General features: G+C 41.5%; 1 protein-coding gene across 6 annotated transcripts in view; it reads right to left on the bottom strand.

The window, feature by feature from the left end:
* Nucleotides 1-21,777, bottom strand: part of DOCK3 (dedicator of cytokinesis 3) — a 628,721-nt gene extending 606,944 nt beyond the window's left edge. For 5 of the 6 annotated variants that reach the window (XM_074958290.1, XM_074958294.1, XM_074958289.1 and 2 more), the window contains exon 1: nucleotides 21,307-21,777. In XM_074958290.1, coding sequence (XP_074814391.1) covers nucleotides 21,307-21,343 — 37 coding nt within the window. In that variant the 5' untranslated portion in view covers nucleotides 21,344-21,777. The remainder of the gene's footprint in view (nucleotides 1-21,306) is intronic. The other variant, XM_074958293.1, reaches the window with a different exon arrangement.
* Between the last annotated feature and the right edge of the window lie 5,235 nt (nucleotides 21,778-27,012).

Raw genomic sequence — 27,012 nt, 5'->3', positions numbered from 1 at the left:
ATAAGGAAGCTGACTCCTGGGACGCACGGCTTGTTTTGTAGGTGTCCCTTCCAGAAAAACCATGTACCCAGCATTCTCCTCAGTTAGTTGACCCTCCTCAGCAAGTTGCATCTCACTCAGCACTGTAATGTCTATACCAGTGGTCACCAACCTGTCGATCGTGATCAACTGGTCGATCCTGGGGACTCTCCCAGTCTATCACAATCTCTGGCTGCGGTGGTGCAACGGGGCTGCCCGCAAGCACCGCCCCCGCAGCTCCCACTGGCTGGGAACGGGGAGCTGTGGCCAATGGGAGCTGCAGTAGCAGTGCCTGCAGAGAGGGGCAGCACATGTTGGCCCCTTCTGGGAGCGGCATGGCCACATGGTGCACTACTGGCTGGCAGAGTGGTGGGGTGGCCCAGCTCATGATGGGGAGTAGATGCCGATGTGCCTGAGTGGGGCCGGGGCAATGCCTTAGTCCCGCTGCACCACCGACCGGGAGCCGCCAAAGGTAAGTGCCCCCCAGTGGGAGCCTGCACCCCAACACCCAGCCCAGAGCCCCCTCTTGCACCCATACTCCCTCCCACACCCCCTCCTGCACCAACACTCTGCCCCAGTCCGGAACTCGCTCCTGCGCCCAAACTCCCTCCGAGAGCTTGCACCCCTCACCCCCTCCTGTACGCCAACCCCCAGCCCCAGCTTAGCCCAGAGTCCCCTCCCACACTGAGAACCCTTCAGCCCCAGCCCAGAGCCCACACCCCCTCCCGAACCCCAACCCCCCAGAAGTGAAAGTGAGTGAGGGAGGGGGAGAGTGAGCGACGGAGAGAGGAGGGGATGGCGTGAGGGGGGGCAGGGTAGATCCTGGGTTGCCTTTAAATTCAAAAAGTGATCTTGGGCGTAAAAAGGTTGGAGACCACTGGTCTATACAATATCTTCCAAACCCTCATACAACTAGAGTAGTCCACCAGGCAAGATGATTGGTTTGGTTGGGAGTTCAAGGAGCGTACAAACATTCCACGTCACAACACTGAAATAAAAGGAAACTTTTCAAGGTTTGATTGAATTTTGACCACATTATGGGACACCCTCCAGCCAGGGTAAGCTGGTCAGGGCTCCTCAGACTGAGATCAGCTGTGTTGTCCCTGAACAGAGCAGCCAAGTTGATCAAGATTCTGTCGGACTTCAGTATCACCCCAGGTCAATGCGGAGTAACCAAAGCCTTGACCTTCCCTTCATGCAGGTTCACATCTATGACTGCCAGCAATATCCACTGCATGTCACTTTCACCACTGTCCCATCACTGCCAGACTTGTTGGATTTTCAAAGGCTGTGTGAGAATTTTTTTTTAAATGGATTAGCAGTTGTGTACCAACTCGCACACTCTCTTGACCAACAAGACCATTTCCAGTGGCAAGGTAAACCAAAACAACTGAAGGACTTACTGGCAGCAGGTTTATTTTCAGAGTGACCTTCTCTTAGACCAGCTGCTCAGCTGCCCAAGCTAATGAGCCTAATCTGCTTGACCAAAGCATGTTAGCCAGGGTGTTTCAGAGTAAATCCCTGTACACCTTCATGGCTACCGTAACAGCCTGGAGAGCAGAGTTCGCCATCATACTTCATCCTACAAAGCAATCCCCTACTTGCCTCATTTCCACTGTCCCACTACTTGGAAAAGGGTTGGACTTTCAGGTGGTACAATATACTCAGGCATATGCTTGACATACCAAATTAAGAAAATTCATGTTTGCGGCGCATGTGATCCCTTTCTATCTCTTTAATGTGTGCTTACTTTGTTGCAGTATGGGAAATACAGAATACCTGTTGGAAAATATAATTTAAATAGTAGGTATTTGGTGAAACTACCAGACTGCATGGGTGTGCCTCGCCAGTCCACCCTCTGGAACTTACAATTGGTTTAGCTTTGTTTATAGTGTTAAGTACTTGACAATTCTTGCTTTTTCACTCAGATTTACCTTTAAAGTGGGCCCATAATGCCCAATACCACATCCCAAAAACAGCGAATCATGCTTTGCAGTATGTCAACTTAGGGTGTTTTTATGTTTTTGTTTTAATGTCTTTTTGTGCTTTTCCCTTCCCCTCTTCAGAGCCCTCTCCTATATTCTCCTTATCACCCCCACTCTTGCCCACCCCTTTCCACCTCTCTCTAGACCAACATCACTCAGGAAAATTGCACCGTACATGACAGTGAATTGCATCAAGCTTCTGCAGGTGACTGCCGCTAAGGCCATATCTACACTTACTGGTAGATTGGCGCTGCTGCAATCGATGCAGCAGGTGTTGATTTAGTGGGTCTAGTGAAGATCCGCTAAATTGATGGCAGAGCGCTCTCCAGTGAACTCCAATACTCCACCCGACTCCAGTACTTCACCGGAATGAGAAAAGTAAGGTAAGTCGACGGGAGAGCATCCCCCGTCAACATCGTACATTGCAGACTCCACAGTAAGTCAACCTAAGATACGTCGACTCCAGTTCTTTTTAGTCACGTAACTAAAGTAGTGTAACTTAGGTCAATTTATTGAGGTAGTGTAGATAACACCTAATGCTGATGCCTCCCCCCATGCTTCTGCACCTACATTATTCTCTGGAGGCCTGGCAAGTGGCAAGCAACAGGCAAGGTAATCCAAAAGTCTGTGGAGTAAGCATCTGAAGGATTTCATTCATAGATGACACTCTGCTCCCCACGGGATTCTATGAGGTGAGTGGGATGGGAGGCAATAGAGCAAATGACACAAACAAACATTCCATCACCCTCATTTATAAGGTCACAGATGACAAAAATTCTTAACATAGCCAATGGTCCTGAATCTCAGTTTTATTTTCTGGAATGTAAAGAGACTCTAAACCAATATTAAAAGAAACAAAGTATACTCATTACTAAAGAACGAAAGGCAGATGTAGTGCTTTTGCAGCAGGCACACTTGACCACAGATCAGGCTGCTCAGTTAGAATGTGACTGGGTAGGAAAAGCAGCGTCTTGCCGCTTCTCATCCAAGTCCATAGAGGTAGCCATTCTGCTCCATAAATCGCTGGTAGTAACAGTCTAAGTCAATTTCACACTATCAGGGCAGATTTTTAATCCTTAAAGTTGCCATAAATAAATCTGAATTAATTACTACTAATAGGCACGAAGCCTTGATGATCCTGAAACCTTTCAGAGGTTTTTTACTAAATTATACAGAGAACCTCATATTCCTGTTGTGATTCCTAAGGCTATGAATGAAGTGCTTGATTCTTTTGTGAATAAATCTCATACTCAGTGTCATAAACCAACTGAAACTAGAATGGCCCCGGAATTGCATACTGAAGGTCTAAGACTATGTGATATTTGGTGGCTCATACATCCATACCCATACTCATTCAGACTTTGACCCAATACATGGGTCCTATTCCTGTGTGGATTTCTTTTTGATCTCCAGAGACTTGGTTAATACTGTAACTGACTCCTCCAATGATACCAATCTAGTCTCTGATCATGACCCCACAACTCTTCAAATCGCAACAGATCCACGTCAGAAACAGCCGTGTTGATGGAGATTGAATTCTTTGCTTTTATTAGATCCTCATTTCAAAACCTGTACTGAAAAAAGAAGTCACCCTCAACATTTTCTAGCAGGCAATTCTCAGATGCGCTAAAGGCCCATTTGAGAGGTAGAATAGTAATATTAGTTTTGCATCTGCCAAGAGGAGGAAACATGGAGAAAATATGATGGCTTTTGAGAAAAAAGTAAAAGCTTGATTTGTCTTATGTCACAGTCCCTCTCCAAAGTCGCTCCAATCCCTGATTAGCTGTAGATAAAAACCCAGCAAACTGCACTCAGCACAGGCTGAATTCACTATTTTGACTCAGGCAGGATCTAATTATCTACATAAAGTATGGAGATCATTTGTTTTGGCTTGCATGTCTCTAAGGATATGAAATAGCTTGCTGATATCATCTGCACAGTCAGTCTGCTTACTTTGTGTGAAAGTCCATTTTATGCCCCTTCATTTTTCTCTCATTACGCCGAATTAACCTCAAATAGTTTAGTTCATAAGTTTTCAAAGTGAGGAGAATACCTCCCTCACGGGGTGATGAGGTTATCAGAGGGTTCATTTCTGTATAAAGGCAGGTTCTCTCAGGGTATTTGGATGGTGAGAGAACCTGCTTCAATACAGAAATAAAATCTTCTGACTGCACACTCACAGTTGTCACCTACCACCTCACGCTAGAACCCATACAAGGTATCAAACAACCACCACCCATACTTGATGGAGACCCCATCCCAAAAGAAATCTTTCCTAAACCCCCTCTTCTGATCTTCAAACACCCCACCAACCTCTCAAAGCTCATAATCAGAAGCAAGCGTAACACCGACAGACCCCTGGCTTCTTCAGCTAACTCAGGCATCTTCACCTTTATTTTCCTGTTTGTTCAAATCTGGAAAAGAAAAACAAGCTTTCCTGATTTTTTTTTCAGGTCCCAAACAATTTCTCAATTTGGAATGAATTAGTCCAAAGGAAGAAAATATTCTTTCTACACCAGCAGAAGAAGCTACTGCTGTTAAAAGTGAGATCATCACTTCAAGAGTTTCTGAATCCAAGTGCTTACGTGACTTCCACCAGCTCACTGATATGACTTTCTTTAAAACATCATCAGCAAACATGTTTCTTGAATGGTTCACTCTTAGCTCTGAAGTTTATTAGAGTTGGCATTATGGAGGGATGATTGCTGGATGTCCATGTCATAGCCAACTCCTCTTCTTCAGCAGTTAAGGTTTGACCCTGGTACCGAGCATTGAGAATGTTTGGTAGAAAATGAGCTGGAGATAGTGCTTGTCCAATTCGTTTTTTTAATGCTTGTAATTTAACTCTGTCATTGCATATTTCTCTTTTTAAGATCTCACTCAGTTCCTTCCAAATTTCAACAGCGTCAGCAATAAAACAGCTATTTCCCTGCATTTTGTTCAAGGCTACAGAAATAGGCTTCAGGGTACTCAGCATGTGTTCAACATTTCTCTTAAGCCCAATGTTGAGAACTTTGGCTGTGACAGTGCCATCTATTTTTTCACAATTTTGTTCACAAAGTGTCATCAGATTAGGCCAATTCTTGATCTAGTGCTCAAAACAGTCCACTCCCGAGTTCCATCACACGTCTTGCGGGAGAGTTAGCTTGGTTCCTCCCACTGTTTTCAGAGCAGCTGCTGCAAAGTGGTTGTTAACGGATGTATTTTGCAATTTCAACAACATTAGCCTTTATTTCTGGAACACTGAAGCCTTTGGCTAGGAGGTGCACCAGATGAGCGCTGCAACTATATCTTATTAGCTTGGGACTCTCTTCACTCTCTTTTAAATAATTTCTTCTCATCTTGGATACATTTGCAGCATTGTCTGTGACCAAGCTGCGTACTACATATTTGAATTTTTTTTCAGAGTTTGTTATAGCTTTTACTGCTACTTCTTGTAAGTATTCTGCTGTGTGTGCATTTCCTGATGTATCAATTGTTTCTGTAAGGAAGACATTCCCTTCTTCTGTTGTCACACAAGCACATACAACAGGATCATTGTGGACATTGCTCCACCCATCAAGACTCAGGTTAACAACTTTACCCTCTAGACCTTTTGCACACTGCTCAATTTCTCTTTCATACACTTTATCCAGAAATTTGCCTGTGACATCTACCACTGTATCCTGGTCTTAATGACTGAACCATGTTAATGAAGTGTGGGTTCTCAATCATACGGAAAGGAGAGTTTGTTGCATAAACAAACCAGGCAATTTTTTCATCAATTACCTCTTTATTGTAATCTGCTGGTTCTTATCACAAACTTATCGATGGTGGTTTCTGGATGATGGAGACTTTTTTTTTCTTTTTGGTACAGGTGATATACTGTGGCTATGTGACATAGAATCATAGAATATCAGGGTTGGAAGGGACCTCAGGAGATCATCTAGTCCAACCCCCTGCTCAAACCAGGACCAATCCCCAATTTTTGCCCCCAGATCCCTAAATGGTCCCCTCAAGGATTGAACTCACAAACATGATGTGACTAAAACACTATCATTGGCAGATAACTCTGAAACTATAGAAAATTATGGTGATCTGGAAGGTGGATAGTCTTCAGAATCCTGTATGTTGAGGATGGATTCTCCTAAAGAAAATAAGTCACTGCAGTTATTTAATTATTATTACCATACTGTTCATTTAGTATTACTCATTGCATTCACCGACACTCGGTACTACTTTAAAGGTGAAATTGTAAAAGGAAGATCGACCTATTTCAGCTCTTTGTTTTTATCACAACTGCATCTAAAATGATAGTACCATAGAGTAACAACTATATTTTGTGCTCAAACATGAGAATTTCAGAATAGTCCAGAAGGAAGAGAGGCAGTCCTTAAGAAAGAAGTATGAAATAAAAAAAGTTTACCAACCTGAAGATCCTGCATGTTCAGAAATAATCCTTTCATCATCTTCAACACAGCTTCCTCCTGAGAAGGAACACTTCTCATGATGTTTTTTCATTCAGGCTACCAGGCCTTGCATTTCTTTGTTTCATGGTTCGCATTTTGCGCACATGCCTGTCTTACCCACAGGTAGAGGAACTTCATTAAAATATTCCCAAACTGGGTCTCTTTTATGGCCTGCTGCCATTATAGGTTTTCCCTTCTAGTGAGAGAATGATATGGTAGATCTCAAATCAATGAAGGCTACACTCAGAAAGACCTCAAGACTTCTGGAATATGCTGCTCAAACAATTTCACTTTTGTTTTTACTGCCTGTCCCTCCCTTCTCACATTTATCTCCAGACTTCTTCTCCTTGTTCACTTGTACACAAATTTGCAGAGGGACAATAGGGTTGAGGTCTGTTATTTCTCACTTCTATATATTATTTATTTATTTTAAAATATTTTTGCTGTTAACAAGCATGTTATCTCTGGAGACACAAATCCACAGTTTGAGACTGCAAAACTAAGCATCTCTGATGGTATCTTCTAGACCGGGGTGGCCAATCTGTGGCTCCGGAGCCACATGCGGCTCTTCAGAAGTTAATATGCGGCTCCTTGTATAGGCACCAACTCCGGGACTAGAGCTACAAGCGCCAACTTTCCAATATGCTGGGGGGTGTTCACTCCTCAACCCCTGGCTCTGCCACAGGCCCTGCCCCAACTCCACCCCTTCCCACCCCCTGCTCTAATCCTGCCATGCCCTCACTCCTCCCCCTGCCCCCTGAACCTCCTGCATGCCATGAAACAACTGATCGGGGTGCAGGGAGAGAGGGGGAATTGCTGATCAGTGGGGCTGCTGCTGGTGGGTGGGAGGCACTGGAAGCAGGGTGGGGCAGCTGATGTGGGGCTGCTGATTGGGTCCCTATTCAATGAACTATTGGAACTCATTTACAAAACTTTTCTTAAATATTACATGACTATATTGTCTCATACTATAGAATTAGAATGTATAATCCCTATTCCATGATGAGATATCTTTAAACTATAACGTATCTTAACTAAAACTATCTTTAGATAGGTTTTTGAGGAAAAAAACATTTTATCAAAAAAATCCGATTTCTTTTAAGTCAACTGATTTTTATCCACCCTGAATGCCATATTCCCTCTGGGTGAACACTTTTCTTAAAACGATCAATCTGTATCTGACCTATCAGTCCTCATCCTCAAAGGAATCCTGCACAACACTTTCAAAAGACAAGCCTGGGAGCTTAAACTGATAATTTTGCTGGACACTAAAAATCACAGTCTAAATAACAATCTATTGACCCCCCTTTTTGTCCTATGACTACAGGAGTGTTAACAGGCCACTTCACCTTGAATGGTCCCATAGATAGAGTATGTGCCAAACTATCTGTGTCATCTTGTATTTAGCTCTGACCCTGGGGCCATATCTACACTACAAAATTATGTCGATCTAATTTACATTACCATTAAATCACTTATGTATATCCACACTACACTCCTTGGGTCGGCGGTGCACATCCTCACCAGAAGTGCTTGTACCAACTGTACTGTCACTGGAGGGCATTGAGGGACAGCTTCTAAAAGCCAGTAACAGTCAACAAAAACAACAGTGTTTACACGAACAACACAACAAGTTATTTGGATGGATACAGGAGCCTTCTTCTCAACTGAAGTTATGCTATACAGTTCATTCACTATTAACATTAAGGTACCTGAAAGCAATCACTGAAAACTGCAATCTTCTGGGGGTTTTTGACTTCCATTTTTATGAATCTGGAGACCCATAGTCCGTGCCAAGGTTCCTTCCCCACTCTGAACTCTAGGGTACAGATGTGGGGACCTGCATGAAGGACCCCCTAAGCTTATTCTTACCAGCTTAGGTTAAAAACTTCCTCAAGGTACAAACTTTGCCTTGTCCTTGAACCCAATGCTGCCACCACCAACCGTTTTAAACAAAGAACAGGGAAAAAGCCCACTTGGAGACGTCTTCCCCCAAAAGATCCCCCTGAGCCCTACACCCCCTTTCCTGGGGAAGGCTTGATAAGAATCCTCACCAATTTGTACAGGTGAACACAGACCCAAACGCTTGGATCTTAAGAACAATGAAAAATCAATCAGGTTCTTAAAAGAAGAATTTTAATTAAAGAAAAGGTTAAAGAAAAGGTAAAAGAATCACCTCTGTAAAATCAGGATGGTAAATACTTTAGAGGGTAATCAGATTCAAAACATAGAGAATCCCTCTAGGCAAAACCTTAAGTTACAAAAAGACACAAAAACGGGAATATACATTCCATCCAGCACAGCTTATTTTACCAGCCATTAAACAAAAGGAACTCTAACACATTTCTAGCTAGATTACTTACTAACTCAACAGGAGTTGTAAGGCTGCATTCCTGATCTGTTCCTGGCAAAAGCATCACACAGACAGACAAACCCTTTGTTCCTCCCCCCCTCCAGATTTGAAAGTATCTTGTCCCCTCATTGGTCATTTTGGGTCAGGTGCCAACGAGGTTATCTTAGCTTCTTAACCCTTTACCGGTGAAAGGGTTTTGCCTCTGGCCAGGAGGGATTTTATAGCACTGTATACAGAAAGGTGGTTACCCTTCCCTTTATATTTATGACAGTCCGCATGGCAAATAACAGGTCTTCAGAATTACATTTGGCCTATTTTGTAGGCCATTGATGGGTTTTTTCTTGGTGAAAAGACCTAGTCTGTCTTCCAGGTTCAGGGATTTCAGCATCAAGAGCAAACTCTTGGCATCTTTCTGTCGTTGCAGTTTACAAATAAGACTACATTGTGGAGAGACCACTTAGTGGACAGATTATTGCAGATACCTTGGTTCAGCTCCCACTTGCCTGCTGCCAGAGCACAACGGAGCCAATGGCTTTGAAGTTTATCTTGTCTTGGACTATGCTCCTCAAATAGACAATCCCCAATTTCCCAATGAGAGGATTCTGAGTAATGCTGTTTATTCCACTCTGGCAATTTGTGTATTTAGAATAATGGAAATTATCTCTCTCTCATAATAGCCATTTTATGGCCCGTATTATGCAGGAGATCAGACTAGATTACCCTAGTATCCCCTTCTGGCCTTGAAGTCTAAGAAGCTCCAGTGGGAGCTCCTTTCACCCTTAAGAAACTAGAAAGGGGTTGATCTTCAAATTTATAAAAGACTTCATAGCCAGAGGCAGATTCAGAATGTTATTGTTTGTATCAGAATCCAAAGACAACACTCTAGTAAAAATCTCAACATCTACTCATTCCCATCAGTTTCCCATACTCATTCCCATCACCCAGGGGCACTGAAAAATAATGAGATATTAATCAGGTAATACATTTGGTGTTTTTTATTTTCCTTCTGCTTTGAGTCTTTGGAGTGCATGTGTCACACTGTAAATATTTTTGCAATCATGAGGGCTTAAAAATAACACAGTTTTAAATAAAAGCTGAGATTTCCACCTCATCACATGCCTCCAGGAGCTAGGGCTTTAAAGAAATGGAGATACAGAATACTGTGAGACTTGAAATACAATCATGAGAGTTCACAGCACTGCATGGGTTGCTTCTGAAAACTGCTGTCCTTCATGTATACTAATATGTAATGGATATTTGGTAAAGTTTTTAAATCATCAATATAATTTCTTTATCAGAGGAGAGAAAGAATAAGAACAATCTCTTTAAATTCTCTAAGGTGCCCTCTTTTATATGACATTTAAAACCTAGCTGCCTGAAGTGGAACCAATCCAGATGGAGAAAAGCAAGTGTTTGTCAGCTCAACAGTTCTTAAATGTAGACAATAGATCAAAGTTACCTTATCCTTTGGAAGGCTGCTTATCCCTAGTCACCACCTACCATCACAGAAAGTCTATATACACATGCAGAATGCACTGCTACTTCAATGGCAGAATGTATCAATCATTTCTGACAAACTGATATTTTCTACTTCTACAAGAAGAAAAGGAGTACTTGTGGCACCTTAGAGACGAACAAATTCATTTGAGCATAAGCTTTCGTGAGCTACAGCTCATTTCACGGCTGCTACTCTGAAACCTTTCTACTTCTAGTAACTATAAGTTGTAACTAAGTTATATATATTAAAAAAATAAATGGTTATAACCTACGTAGGAAGGATTGAATGGGCCAAAGGAGAGGGGGAGTGGCACTTTATGTCAAAAATGGCATAACCTGTTTCTGAGTCTCTGATCATTTGGAAAAAGAATGACACTGAATGCTTATGGATCAATGTGCTAACAGACAAAGCATAAGATCTGGTATTAGTTGGTGTCTGCTACAGACCACCAAATTATACTAAGGAATGGGATGACCGGCTCCTTACACACTATCTGTAATATTTAGGTTAAAAAGACACACGATCATAAGGGGCTTCAATTTGAGTGACATATATTGGAGATCTCATGCTGCCAGTACTAAAACATCCTCAGACTTTCTTAACATTATAGATGACAATTTCCTTACTCAAAAAGTATTTCATCCAACACAGGGGAATTTTATATTAGACCTAGTCTTGACAGATAAAGAGGAACTGACCACAGAAGTAAAAATTAATGGTAGCTTAGGTACAAGTGATACTGAGTTGATCGCATTTATAATGTGCCAACAGAATTAAGTCCAAACCAGTAATAGATATATTTGGTGTTTTAAAAGGGCCAGTTTCACAAAGCTGAAAACCATTATGAACCAAATCAGCTGGGAGGAAGAACTTAATCAGAAAAATGTGAGTAACTGGGAATTGCTTAAAAACATGTTACTAGATGCCAAAAAAGCCACAATCAAGGAAGAGGGAAGTGAAAGCAGCTATAAAAAAATTTATAACAAATGAAAGAAAAGGGAAGCTGATAGTAATGAATATAAGCTAGGAATTGTAGAAAAATGTACATGGGAAGCAAAGGGACACACAGATTTCTCAATGACCTGCAGAGTTAAGAATAAGAGAGAGGATTCTTTTTGTTCCCAATATACTTTTTAAAATTTTTTATTTGTCCATAACTAGATGGACATGGTATAATTATCAATAATAATGCAGAAAAGGTCAAAGTGTTCAATAAATATTTTGTTCGACTTTTGGGAAAATACATGATATTATTATATTATGATGACAACAACTCTTTATTTGCCTAGAAACTTGGGAGGATGTTAAACAGCAGCTACAAAAGTTAGATATCTTTAAATCAGCAGGTCCAGATAACTTTTTCCAAGAGTTTTTACATTGCTGACTCGTGTACTCTCTGGGCTTTTAATACTGATTTTCTAATAAGTCTTCGAACACTAGGGAAGTTCCAGAAGACTGGAAGAAAGTTAATGTTGTGCCAATTTTTAAAAAGGGTAAAAGGAATGATCCAGGTAATTATAGACTTGTCAGTCTGAAATTGATCCTGGACAAGATAATGGAGCAGCTGATATCGGACTCAATTAATAGACAATTCAAGGAGGGTAACATAAATAATGCCAATCAATATGGATTTATGGAAAATAAATCCTGTCAATTAACTTTTGTTTTAAATGAGATTAAATGTTTGGTTGATAAAGCTAATAGTGTTGATGTAATATACTTAGACTTCTGTGGGGCATTTGACTTGGTACCGCACAATATTTTGACTAAAAAACCAGAATGATATAAAATTAACATGGCATTAAATGGATTAAAAACTAGCTAACTGATAGGTCTCAAAATGCAACTACAAATGGGGAAATCATCATTTTAAATCAAGATTGGATGTTTTTGTAAGAGACATGCTCTATAAATTATTTTGGGGAAGTACTATGGCCTGTATTATACAGGAGGTCAGACCAGATTATCACAATGGTTCCTTCTGGTCTTGAAACCTACAAATCTATGGGTTTTTATTTTGCTCTGAAATCCCTCCACTGTGAGACAGTTAGTTGAAAACTCAAATTTTATTTATAAAAGCATCTACTTGATTTGATTTAAGGAGAAAAGCCTCTGATTCTTAAAAGAAATGTAATGCAATCAGATTGGATAACTGACCCGGACCCTAATTTTTTCCAAGGTGAAGGGCTGGTAAAAAGAAGAAAGCCTCACTGCATAGAAGTTGTTGTAAGCATTTGACAGTTATGTCAAATTCTGACTGAAACACCACATCCAAAGATTTGAACATTATTCCTTTGACATATAAGACAAATACACTAGATTTTAAGTACATAATCCTGGTTAATATTAATGGAAATTCACAGGTGCCACTGACAGCAATGATATTGGTTCACATATGCAGTAGAAATATCACAGGAAAAGATTAAATAGAATATAAAAGATAGAGTTCAAAACAATATAGGTTCTCTAGTTCACACCAGAAGCTACGTGCAGAGCTTCACAACTTTACACTCACTAGCCAGATGGCTAATTCAATAGCTGGGACATACTGCCATTATTTCTACTTCCCTCTAATCCATGCTGCAAAGCTTGACTTTTCTCCTGTTAGCTCTTTTCTCTAATTTCCCCTATAACACCATCTCCCTCATCAGCCTCAGTTACGAAACCCCTATCCCAACAGGGACAGGAGCTGCTGCTAAAACAGAGTCTCAGACTTCTCTCTCCTTTGCACCTCTGTGCTGTTCAGCCAGGGAGCATATTACTTTTGCTCCTGCTATCAACTGATAGATTAAAGGCCAGGGAGTTGGTGAAAGGAGAAACAGTGTTGTGAGGCAGCCACATAGGACACTGATTTATTCTTTGAGAAAAATATGAGTTTTCATGTATTTAACTATAAAGCAGGGTCCCTTAAGACAGAGTGTTCATCCACATCAAGGTATGCAATATTCCAGCTCCAAATGTCCATCAGCAGCACTCAGTGTGCAGTACTGACAATGAAAGACAAGTTAAGGAAAACTGACAAAAATGATAGTAAAGTCTGAAGGACAGAATGGCAGAGGTGGGAAGACTGCCATACTCCTGTCACCATTACAAAAGCACTCGCTAGTACCTGTTCAAACTGCACCCCGGAAAGCAGTCACTGACTCTCATTTAAGCAGTGTGTCCAGGCTGAAGGAGGAAGACAGGCAGCATACCACAAATCAGGGATATGGTAAGGGAGAAAATGGCTGTTTGCCTCTCTTCAAACAGCTGCCCATTCTGAGTGGCTCTTCTCTTGGAGAGAACAAAGGTTGCACTAATGGCACCAGTGGCTCTTTCCCATAACTTCCCCAGCATGGATGGCTCTGGAAAATATTAAAAGTATTCTGCAGCACAATGGGACCAAATTCCGTAGCAAGTACCCTACATTCCATAGCAACAAACTATCACATGGCAATGTTATTTTATTGTAGCTCCATGAAACTGTTATGCTGATCTCTACCAACCCATAACAAAACACTATGGATCTCTGTTGTAGAAGAGAAAGCACAGGCATTCTGATATGATGTTCAGCCCCAAAAGAGCTTCCTCTAAGCAAGAAATCATGACTCTGCGACTGGAGGGAAACTTTTAAGAGTAGTAGTTTTTGAAATGCCTTCTAGAAGACTATGCTGGCCCAGCTTTTAGCATGGTAGAAAAGTGAAACTCTGTTTTAAAAGTATTTTCTTCAAGAAGTGAGACAGGGTCTTAAAATGATAATCTCTTTTTCCTCTTGCAAAGGAGGAAATATTAGCCATAATTTTACAGCCAGTTCATCAGATCAGAGAAAAAGCCATGGAGTCTGTTGGGCCACTAAAATGCATGTTATATTTTTAACTAATAGTCTAAAGAAGTTTTGGGTAGCACCATGGACGTTGGCTAATATGAAGAATACTCGTCTAGCATTCTCAAAGCAACCCTGACTCCAGATCTGCTGGAAGAACGGAACTCTCAGTTCTGAATATTAGCATCCCATTCAACAAGGGCTCTGGTTGCTTACAAGGAATGAACCAAAGATTAATTTAGGAAGTCAACATCTTTTCCAAAGCATAGTCAATATTTCTGTTGTGATGACTATTCAAATGAGTACACTGTGTGAAGATTTAAAAGGCCAACTTTCTACAAAAAAATCTTTCTCCCATCCCTTTTTAAAAAAAATAAAAGTATCATTTTAAATAGCTATTTTGATTTCTCCCTGGGTTAGATGAAAATGAAGATAAGTCACTGCTTGAAACAAGAGCCTTGCTCATTTGCTAGCCCTGAGATTAAAGGAAGTAAAATATAAATTGGAGTTTTGAATATTTATAATTAAGCCACAGAATTCAGTTTCAATTTTTTAATTTTAAAACGTTTATTTTTTCTTATTTTAAATTACAGCTTTTATAAAATGCCCACACTTTTTATTGGTCAAGCTTTCATCAAGTTTATGGTCAAAAGATCTTGTGATCCAGTTTCAAGTGACATAATCCATCTAGGCAGATACATATTTTGGAAATCTTAAAGGAAAATGCTGACTTTCAATTGCCTAATTACAGATTAGTTTGAGTCTGCTGGATTTTTCCAGAATACATCCACCCAGTTAGGGGGAAAATATTTTGATTTTAATAAGAGATGGTGGCTTATTCAAGTACTCCAGAGAAGTACCTGTGAATCCTTAAAACTGATAGCAAAAGGTAATTCAATGTCACTGTCCAAAATATCACAGCTCCAGAAGCCATGTGACTTTAAGAAAAGCCTATGATTCCTTGCAATGGGCCATCAACAGGATAATGGAACCCAACACCAAAAAATGAGACCTGTCCAAAAGTGAGTCTGCTGCACAAAGAGGCTGCAAGAACACCTGAGAGAGTTAGCTAATGAAGAAAATTGGCCCCTCTAATCTGGTCAATGGGACCAAATGAGGTAGCTAGGAACAACACAGACACACTTTGGGTTGCAATTCAGACCAGAAAGAGATTGTGCAACCACTTGCCTTGCAATTCTGTGTGTCTTACAATGCTTTGCTGCTATAGCTCCCAGCCTGGCATGCTCACAGCCAGCCTATAACCATGCACGTCACACACTGAGTGTCTGGGTGATAGATGGCCCTGGTTCAGCAGCTCTGATCTCAGCAGCCTGCTTACAGCCCCACAGTCCTACTCTGGCTTCTGCCAGTCTTCACTACAACTAGCAAGGTGACCCCAACATACTTCTAGTCCCAAATGTATTTGAAACAATGTGCCCTAAGTATCCAGACCTCACCTGGATCACTCAGAGAAATAATAAGGTCAGTTGTTCCTTTAAAGAAAGGAAAGCACATTACAGCTTATTAACTTAACTGGGGTAAACATACCCTTCCCTTCAAACACAGCACTAAGTAGGTCTATAGTAAAAATAAAACAAATTTAAGAACAGGATATAGGTTAAGTAAATGGAATAAAGTTAGAAAGGGTTGTAAGCAAATGAAAGTGAAAATGCATCTAAACGTCTAAAACTTAATCTTAACCATGGTACTGGCTTTGTTGCAAATGATTTCTCTTAATCACTCTTCCCAACCATAGCTGACTTTCTCTCAGTCAGGACCTTCCACAGGAGTACAAGATGCTAGCTTCCCTTGTCTTCCAAGGTGAAAGATCTATGCTTAAGCAGGTTTCTCACCTATACTAAGTTCATAGAGACTTCAGTCCCTCCTTGGTTAACGTACACATCTTTTTCAGCTTGCAAGAGCTCTGACCCCTTGTGTACATCTAGTGAAGGATGACAAAAATATATGCAAAGACAAATCTATCTTCCAGAGTTCAATTAACTTGTTAGAATGACCTTCTTCCATTTTTCCCTTCCTGTAGGCTTCCCACCCCCCTCTATGTAAATAGGACTTCCATTGTTTTGATTCCACCATGCTTAATTTACATAGGAGACTGGTAAATTGCTGTGATATTCCTTCCTGTCTGGGAGAGATTTGTTTTTCTCTTTATTTGAGGACAGATTGAAAAGCCTAATATCAATGAGTATCCATAATTCTTTATATAGTGTTAAAACATACATTTTACAGGTTTAATCACCGGTGTGTCACAGGCTTTCATAAAACACCTCACTTGATAAACTTTTATAATTACAGTAATATTGTATACAATCAATTCATTCAATTGCTTATCACTTGAGGTTCATACCCTCTGTCTTTATAGCCCAAATAAGGGAACAGGTGTTACAGGAAGATGACCAAGACTCCAGAAACTTTCATTATATTCCCCCTTGTTCTCACTTACTCATTTCTCACTTTAGGTTGACTTTTCCAGGCTTGTTTAGAGCCCAACAGTGATCCCTCTCTGCCTCAGATTAAGCAAAATCAATACAGTTGCTTTTGAGTTAAGAAGGCAGAACACACATATACTCTTTTTTGCCTAGAACCCTGACCAGGGGTATTCTATCTGCTTCTCAAGATCCATAAACCTGGGAATCCTGGATGCCCCATCATCTCAGGCATTGGCACCCTGACAGCAGGATTGTCTGGCTATGCGGACTCTCTCCTCAGGCCCTACGCTACCAGCACTCCCACCTATCTTCGAGACACCAATGACTTCCTGAGGAAACTACAATCCATCGCTGACCTTCCAGAAAACACCCTCCTCGCCCTATGGATGTAGAAGCCCTCTACACCAACATTCCACGCAAAGATGGACTACAAGCTATCAGGAACAGTATCCCCAATAATGTCACAGCAAACCTGGTGGCTGAGCTTTGTGACTTAGTCCTCACTCACAACTATTTCACATTTGGGGACAATATATACCTTCAAGTCAGCGGTACTGCTATGTGTACCCGCATGGCCCCACAGTATGCTAACATTTTTATGGCTGACTTAGAACAATGCTTCCTTAGCTCTCGTCCCCTAACACCCCTACTCTACTTGCGCTGCACTGATGACATCATCATCATCTGGACCCATGGAAAAGAAGCCCTTGAGGAATTCCACCATGATTTCAACAATTTCCATCCCACCATCAACCTCAGCCTAGACCAATCCACACATGCGGTCCACTTCCTGGACACTACTGTGCTAATAAGTGATAGTCACATAAACACCACCCTATACCAGAAACTACTGACTGCTATACTTACCTACATGCCTCCAGCTTCCATCCAGGATACACCACAGGAGCCACTGTCTACAGCAAAGCTCTAAGATACAACCGCATTTGCTCCAATCCTTCAGACAAAGACAAACACCTAGAAGATCTCTATCAAGCATTCTTAAAACTACAATACCCACCTGCTGAAAAAACAGATTGACAGAGCCAGAAGAGTACCCAGAAGTCACCTACTACAGGACAGGCCCAACAAAGAAAATAACAGAACGCCACTAGCTGTCACCTTCAGCCCCCAACTAAAACCTCTCCAGCGCATCATGAAAGATTTACAACCTATCCTAAAAAATGATCCCTCACTCTCACAGATCTTGGGAGACAGACAAGTCCTCACTTACAGACAGCCCCCCAACCTGAAGCAAATACTCACCAGCCACCACACAACAAAAACACTAATCCAGAAGCCTATCCTTGCAACAAAGCCCGATGCCAACTCTGTCCACATATTTATTCAAGTGACACCATCATAGGACCTAGTCAAATTAGCCATGCCATCAGGGGTTCGTTCACCTGCACATCTACCAATGTGATATATGCCATCATGTGCCAGCAATGCCCCTCTGCCAGGTACACTGGCCAAACCGGACAGTCTCTACACAAAAGAATAAATGGACACAAATCTGACATCAGGAATCATAACATTCAAAAGATGGTAGGAGAACACTTCAACCACTCTGGCCACTCAGTAAAAGACTTAAGGGTGGCAATTCTGCAACAGAAAAGCTTCAAAAACAGACTCCAATGAGAAACTGCTGAGCTTGAATTAATATGCAAACCAGACACCATTAACTTGGGTTTGAATAGAGACTGGGAGAGGCTGGGTCATTACACATATTGAATCTATTTCCTTAAGTATCTTCATATCTTCTTGTCAACTGTCTAAATAGGCCATCTTGATTATCACTACAAAAGTTTTTTTCTCCTGCTGATAATAGCTCATCTTAACTAATTAGCCTCTCACAGTTTGTATGGTAACTTCCAACTTATCTGTATGTGTATATATATATATATCTCTTACTATATGTTCCATTCTATGAATCCGATGAAGTAGGCTGTAGCCCACGAAAGCTTATGCTCTAATAAATTTGTTAGCCTCTAAGGTGCCACAAGTACTCCTGTTCTTTTTGCGGATACAGACTAACATGGCTGCTACTCTGAAACTTTTTTTTTCCAAAGATCACCATGACTAGATACAATGCTCAAAAGAGAAAGTATTAAAACCATCAAACTTCATGTGCTGTTAGTCCACAGTGAGGAAGAATCAGTTTATAAATGGGATAGAATGACAATTCAGGAAAATGATTAAAAATTCACTTTCACATTAGAGTAAGAAAAGGTTTTAGTTACATTATTGCCACATTGTGGAACTTCATAGTTCTGCAGCTGGGATTTTCCTGCATCTACAGTCAATTTAAAGCAAAGTTAAACAGTTACCCAAAAAACATCAACAAACTAACAAACAAACATGGTACCCCTGCTATACAATTTTTATATATAAACTTAAAATACAAAAAGCTTAATTTAATACAACATTACAGTTGCTAATATGAAGTTAAACTTATCAGAAGATTCACTTAAGGTTCTCAACACAAAAACCATATATAATATTACCGATTACAATATAGGCTCTTCTTAGAGGTTAAAATGTGTATTTTACACAGTATACACATTGTGGTAAAAATACTGCTGCAGGTACCTAAACTGAATTTTCCCCTGGGTTTTTTAATTAATTAGTGGTAAATTTACATCCTTATTACATGTATTATCATAGGTTTTTGCATTTAATACATGTATCTCTGGGAGAAACATTCACCAGATTTAATTGCTTTTCTTATAAAACTGCATTCCTTATGTGTCTATACATTAATACATTCTATGATGCTTGTTCTAAGCAAATAAAATTTGTTTTTACCACATGTATAAATCTAGCTGTAATAAAACTACTACACAGCTGCATAACACGATAAATTAACTGAGAATTCTTTGTCATGTTACTGGTCCTCTACACAGCCCAAAAATTGCTCTAAATCACATGGGTGCCAGGTTTATAAATTTTTTGGTGGTGCCCAGAACTGGTCCAAGCAGAGCCATCCCATCCACAGGATGGACCGGGGCAACTGCCCTGGGCCCAGTCCTTTGGGGGGCCCCCACACTTCAGGGGGACGCGGGGTCCAGGGCAGCCTGGGGGGTTAGCGGGGGGCCTGGCACCAGCAAGCGACTCGGTTGCCCCGGTCTGCCCTATGGACGGGATGGCTCTGAAAATATCAGCCCAAACATTGGTGGAGCCAGGCCCATGTTCCTGAATATTGGTGGAGCAGGGGCACCACAGGTCCATATAACTCACCACCTATGCTAAATCATTAACATTTTAACTTTATAATTGAGCAGAAGTGAACTGTCACTTCAGAAGGTGCAGTTTTCCCACATCCTAGAGATACCAATTTTCATGATAAAATATCAAGTGTTGATAAAAAGTATTTAAAATATACCAAGTTTACAAGAAACAAGACATGTTTGTAAAAATATAATGAATGTTGACTATAACAAGTATGTGTTACTCAATGTGCACTTTGGCATCTGACCAAAACTGCATCTACTATTAACAGTGTACAATAAGCTATATCAAACACCCAGGAAAATAATGTTAGCAGAAAGTATGATGTATTTTTACTGACATTTTCAGGAATATTACACAAGATGTGAATTTTTTACAAATTTTGAAATGGAGGAAATGGTCACCTGAGTATATATAGTCCCTTCATATTATACATAACACCATACTACTTAGTTTCACCATTAAAAGGTTGGGGGTTTTTTCGTTCATTTTGGTTTTTTTAGTAGCTCTGGGTTACTAGTGTTAAGTGCTGCCAGAATCCAAAAATGCTCATCAGCTTTCAATGTCATAGCCAGGGCTTAGTACAATACCAGGTTTTAACATTTATCTATATGTTACATCTTGTGTCTCTTTTCCTGGAAGGATACCAGGACTCAGAGCAGGTGCATCGCTGGCGCCCCCTAATGACATACCATCATAATCCTTCCCTTTCTCTAAACTCAACCATATAAACAAGAACACCACAGACCACAGATTAAAATAGAGAGAAAAAGGAATAGCAGATAAATAGATTAAGGTTGAGAGACTCGTTTACTGATTATTTCCGCAAACAGAACCTATAAGTAGACCCTGGAAGCCTACTCCTCTCCTTCCACTCCCTTACCGCCTTAAAAAAACACAAAACCCCCCAAAACCAAACATGCACAGTTCAATTGGACTTCCAATTCATATAAACACTGGACTCCAGGCTCGAAAATCCGAAAGGACTAAAGTCCCAAACAGATGTTTCACCTCACACACAGACGTCATGATATTAATCTTATTTTTAGCGGGCAGCCCTTCAACGCACAAGGGAGATGGGGCCGGCCCCATAACATGGCCCCCTTCGTTCCCTACTGTACCCGCAAGGCGATGGGGGCTGGGGGATGCCTAGGCCTGTGGTGCAGTTGGGAACAGTGGGACGCGAACATTGCTGCACACGTTACTGTTTTCAAAAGGCGGAGAGACGACCGCTGCCATGCAGCAGCAACAACCCCACCCCCGCATCCCTCCACCTGCGGCCCACCACGACCCTTCCCGCTACAGCAACTTTGGGTTCAATGTGTAACGCCCGCCCGCGGCACAAGAGCTGGGGCTGCTCAGAAGAGGGGCAGCCCCATCACCACCCTCGGACCGTAAGAGGTCAGCTCGGGATACAGACCCACACCCAGTGCGGAGCTCCCCAGCCCACTGAGGCAGTAAAGGGGGGCCGCCGTGCTGCCAGTGGCTGGGGGAGCAGGGGAAGGGAAGAGAGGGCTCGGCACCTACCCACGCCGTATTTCTCCTCCTCGGTCGGGGTCCACATGCTGGTGCTGCAGGCGGCCGCGGTTCTCCCCTCACGGAGCGCAGCAGCCGAGCCCTGCTCATGGAGCGGAGGCGGTTTCCCCAACTGATAGCGGAGCCGCGGCTCCGCACAGTCCCCCGGGCACGGCAGCGTCTCCTCCTCGCTCTCACTCAGGCCAGGCGCAGGTGCGGGGGGGAAGCGGGTGCGCAACTCCCCAGGGAGCCGCCGCGCCAGGTGCCGGATCCCTCCGGGCTCGGCAGCACCCAGCACGGAGCTGCGAATGGCCCGCGGTGATGAGAATGGTACCGGCAGCTCTCGGCTTCTCACAGTCCAGCCCCCCGGCTGTAGGGGTCCCCACTTCCCTCCCTCAGGTCACTATCATGAGCTCCAGCCTCCTCACTGGCGCCGTCGTCGCCGAAGGACTGGCGCCGCCGCCGCCCGCCGCCCCCTCCACATCGCGCGCAGACGCAGACACCTCCCCTGCCTTCCAGCGCTCCCGGGGCCGCACGGTACCCGCAGAGGGGAACGAAAAGGGCGGGAAATGGGGGCACACGCGCGAGGTGTTAGTGGTCCTGCGCCACAGCAGATCCTGAGGGGAACTAAGGAAAAATGCCTCCAGGAGCTGGGGCTGCATGGAGAAAAGACACATTCCGAATATCACACCTCTTCTGCTAAAACAAATGGCAAGATCTGGCAACAGCGAAAACTGCAGGTTTGGAGGTGCCAAATGTTATCCCCACCAGCAGCCGCCTTTGTGGACAGCCACCAAACAACTAGAGCTGTGAGTTTTTATTTTTCCTTCTACCTCTTTTGAACCAGGGCTCTGCCAGCTAGTGGAGAGCACGGATATGTCTAGAGATGTCTAGGTTATGTAATTTGAATTTGTGAACTTTAACATTTTGTTTGTAAACAAAGCTATTGTTTAATCCAGAACAGTGTGCGTGTGTGTGTCACTATTACACTGATGTTGTTTGATAATAAGTATTGCGCTTGTCCAGGCTGAGTAGTTAACCTGATCTCTTCCACCAGTACTACCAAGGAGAAGCGGTATACAAGTGTGTACCTCAACTAACAGTGAAGTGATAAACCAACCCTTGCTCTAACCTTCAGTTTATGACACTTTAATAGGCACATACACTGTATGGCCTTTATTAACTCACATTTATATTGCTGATTTCTTCTTAAAGCATCTCAAAGTGCTTCCTAACTAAATCCATAATAAAAGCTCCCTCAGATTGCAGGTATCTGGCAAATGAACAGCAGACAGGACACACAGTGAAGGGAATTTTGGCCACACACACAAGGACAAATGCTTACTTGAAAGAATAAGAGAATAATTTAGAATCTTAGATTTTTGTTTATATCTCATCTGAAAAACTTCACAGTAAACTTCATCATATTCAATGTATCTATTTTAGAAGAATAAACCAAGATGACTACTAGGATTCAAAGTTGTTGCTCCCAGGAGTGTAGGAATTTCAGTCTCCTAAGGTCATATGCTATAGAATGTTTGTGTAGTACAGTGAGTACCATATGAATATTTGTGGTCTAGGAAAGGCATACTCTTTGAGCATGCAGGCATTATAGGAGTTAAGTTCAAATTCATATTCAGTATTTCAGTCCTGGTACAAATGCCTAATGCAGATTATATGAGGGAAAAAACTAACAATTTGGATTATTATTCTCCTGATATGAACTTTAACATTGATATTCCACCCTATTCAGTGGCTTTACAAATTGAAATAGTATTTCCGTTTTGCACTCCTATTCTCAATAAGAGACCTTTCAGGATGGAACTTCAAAGATTTTTAGCCCAGGGGCTAGTGGAAAGTTTTCCAAGTACAGTAAAACCTGCCAAGAGCTACCACGCATGGGAGTTAGCAAAAGTGGTCTCTTGTAAGAGGTGGTCTCTCTTCAAAGGTTTGCAGACCAGAGAGCAGCTGTGTTCTGTGGCCTCTGCAAGTAGTTGGTCGTGACAGGGACCTCTCTTCAGAGGTAGGCTCTAAGGCAGATTTTACTGTAATTTTTGCATTGTTTGATGAGTATTTAGTGAAAATCATTATTTCTCCAGTCTGTTTTTCTTTAAAAAAATAAACATAGTGTTGCACCATTAAGCCTGAGATTGTAGTTGCATTAAAATCGGAAATTTACCTATGCATTACAATAGGGGCTTTCACAATATATTCATCTAACACTATCTAATGTGACACTCTTCTGAAAGTTATGTAATCCTATAAGGTGGAGATTGTGAACAGTTTGACAAGTTTCTAACTAGAAGTAACGGGTGTTTATGCAGATGATTGGAAAAGCAATTATCTATCATTTGTATTGTGTTAGACTTCATCTATGACTTCTACTTTACCTCTGATGTCAAGAGATCAGATATGAATTCTTCACATAGCCTTAGAAGTTGAAGGATGTGTCATTCTAGATGTTTCCTAGGATTTCAGTAAGTTTGGTATTGGATTTATCACTTCAATGTCCTGATAATTTAGCTATTTTTTTCAATACATATTGTCCCTAATATAATTGAAGAGAACTGCTCTTTTTGTATAGCTCTTCCAGAAAATCTATCAATAAGATGTGATATATATACAACTTTATGGTTACATAGTACTTTTGTAATATAACATTCTGTTTTACTAAAGATGTGTTCTGCAATTATGTAATGAAATAATAAAGGTTGCTGAATTGAGCTACTGAGCTGAGGTTGCCATGGAAACCTTTATTATGAATTTTCTGACTTTTGTGCAATTAAATTTTTAACATTGATGATGTACTGACAGCATTTTATAAGAGTACAAATACAAAGGCCAATAGACAGGAAAGTGCTCTTACATTCTTGATTTAGAAAACTACAGTTATTTTATCAAACCTCACTCTACACATAAATGTAAGCATACATATTTTGCATTAGTTTTGTTACTTATTTTCCTAAGAACTCTCATAGCGTACAAGAGTAGCTTTTAGTCATAACAAAAATTGAGAAATCATGAGATTTCTGTTGTTACAGATAGGATGCTACTAGCTTTTAGGATTTTTCTGTTCACTTTAACATTCATAATATAACACTTAATCTCTTATTTTTATCTGTACCAGCTGAATTTTAAATATTAGACATTTTACTGATCCTAAACTTTTTAAAGACAAGAGACAGTCCCTCTGCTATGGCCATCTCTCTATTCTCTGCTCTCGGGGATTCTTCCTAGCCCTCTCCTAGTTGCCCTGTTCTTTACAGAGGTGACAAATGCTTCTCCTCACAGCCCCAGTGCTGCTCCTCTTTGAGGGAGAATTCAGCAGGATGATGATGCTATATGCAGGATGCTTCTGAGCACCCTCACCCTCTGAAGACAAAACAGATTGAGGGTATATAACACCACACAAGATTAGATGAAAACAAACTCTAAAGAGATGGTGGGGCTAGTAATTAGGAGTGGGGACAGACAACGCCTTCAGAGGACCAAAACATTTGTTTTAAAGACAGATTGGTCATTTGTATATCTTGACCATTATATAAAAAGGTGGCATCAGCAGTTCCAGTGATTCTTTAAGTATTGAAACGTTTTAAGATTTATTTGCAATATTCTACAGGTTAGATATTTAATCCCCAATTATCTCCTCAGATACAGTTATCTTGTTAGTTAGTACATTTGTACTTCCCAAAGAGTGACATGAGGGGCAGATATCCTGATTAAGAAATCACTATCCTCTATAGCACAGTAGATGGAATGCAATTTTACATAATTTAAAGCTATCAGATTTATTTACACCTGTTTCATTGATATGCATTCACAAACTGAATGAGTCCTCTACCAGCCCAACACAAATCCTGATTTCTTTAACAAACATTCTTACCCAGAGAATAATGCTAAATAAATATCTTGTCCAGTGAAGGAGCTACAGGAGCTAGTTCTCCGGGGAGGAAGAAGGAGCTCAGGGTCAGCCATATGCAGCAAAGGAAGCCCAGAACAACATATAGTAGCCTTGCAAATAGAGCCACCTTTAGCACTGTTGGGCAGGCCTTCAGAATAAAGTTGTGCCTCCTCTCCTCCCTCCAAATGTAACTGACAGTTTACCATGATGGTCACACCACTGTGCATAGGTATAGCACAATGATTCTTTGTGATACACCCCAAATGTAAGATTTATTTTATATAAGGATTCTGTGCATTTCCAATCTCCTGTTGCAGAATTGGAGCCCAGCTACTTGTTCATTCCATCTCTACTGTCAATGTAGATCTTTACATTTTAGAGAGTCTTGGCAAGAAAAGATTCTGGAAATAGTTATTTTAGAAATCAAAATGAAAGATAAGATTTTCCTTAAATATCTAGGGCCCCTAAACCTAAAGGTTTGAGGGTGGGCTTCGTGGGTTCCAGAGACTGGCTGTACTGGCAGATCATCAGCCTTATCTCCCCTCACAGTGACCCTTTGAGCTATCATGGTCTAGGAAGCAGCATTGCAAGTCTCTTTTCCCAGACCTCTGTCTCACAAACTAAAGAAGGAATGCCAAAGCCCCCACACTGATGCCTATTTACACTGGAAAAACACGTTAGAAAAAAAATGTTTAACAAACACAATGTTAAACATGACAATGGTAGACAGGGATAGTTGTGTTTAAAATGTTCATTGGTCATGTTTAACCTAGGAACTTAACTATTTTAAACACAACTGTCCCTGTCTATACATAGTGTCAAATCATGTTTAATGTTGTTTTAGTTAAAATGCATTAGTTAGCACGTTTTACAGCATAATGCTTTTTCATAGTATACACATAATCTGGGAGATAGGAGGCTGGGAAATGAAAGTCTTGCAAAAATGTCCTCCTGTACGTAGATCAAAGAGCCAGGAGGAGGACAGAGCTGAATGGTCACTTCAGATACTCTACAAAGGACATGTGGGGAATCAGACAGTCAAGGCAGCTGGCACTGAGCTATTCTTGCACAATCCCAGTCAGCTGTCTCCTGACCCTCTCAGTCGTCAGGTATCTTGGGATGTTTATCACTATTGCCCCTTCCACTTCGACATGCCTGGGAAGGGCACATACACTTTTGTCTTTCTCCTCTGTCCCTTCAGTCCTTAGGGTTGGTGGTGATACTAAATGAAGGCATCCGTGATTAAAGTCTGTGTTCAAGACAGGCTGCTACTGGCCTACCCCCGCTAACATAGTAAACAAGGGGTTGATTTTGTTTCTCCCCTATAAGTCAGATCCCAGAATAGGATAAGCTAGTTGTCCGTGCTTCAGTTTCCCACACTCTGCATCTCTGTTTCCCTTCAAGTACACAGTCTCTCCCTATTTGTAGGTTGGTCTGGTCTGTTGAGGCAACTTGGTTCTCCAGCTAAATCATAAATCTCCCCTTCCAGGGAAAATCAAAGGATCTAAGTAAATAAACCAAACAAGTCCACTCTTTTTCACAGCCACAATGGTCATCTTCATGCCCAAAGTATTCTCCTGTTTGTGACAGAGGTCTTCCCCGGGCCACTAAATGCAGAGGCTCTTCAAGTTGAAGCTAGACAAATTCAGATGAAAAAAGGCAGTGGTTCCCAAACTTGTTCCACCGTTTGTGGAGGGAAAGACCCTGGCGGGCCGGGCCGGTTTGTTTAACTGCCGCGTCCACAGGTTTGGCCGATCGCGGCTCCCAGTGGCCGCGGTTCGCTGCTCCAGGCCAATGGGAGCTGCTGGAAGCGGCAG

Source organism: Natator depressus, chromosome 7 (assembly GCF_965152275.1).
Source record: "Natator depressus isolate rNatDep1 chromosome 7, rNatDep2.hap1, whole genome shotgun sequence".
Classification (NCBI taxonomy): domain Eukaryota; kingdom Metazoa; phylum Chordata; order Testudines; family Cheloniidae; genus Natator; species Natator depressus.
This window is presented reverse-complemented; position numbering and strand designations above follow the sequence as displayed.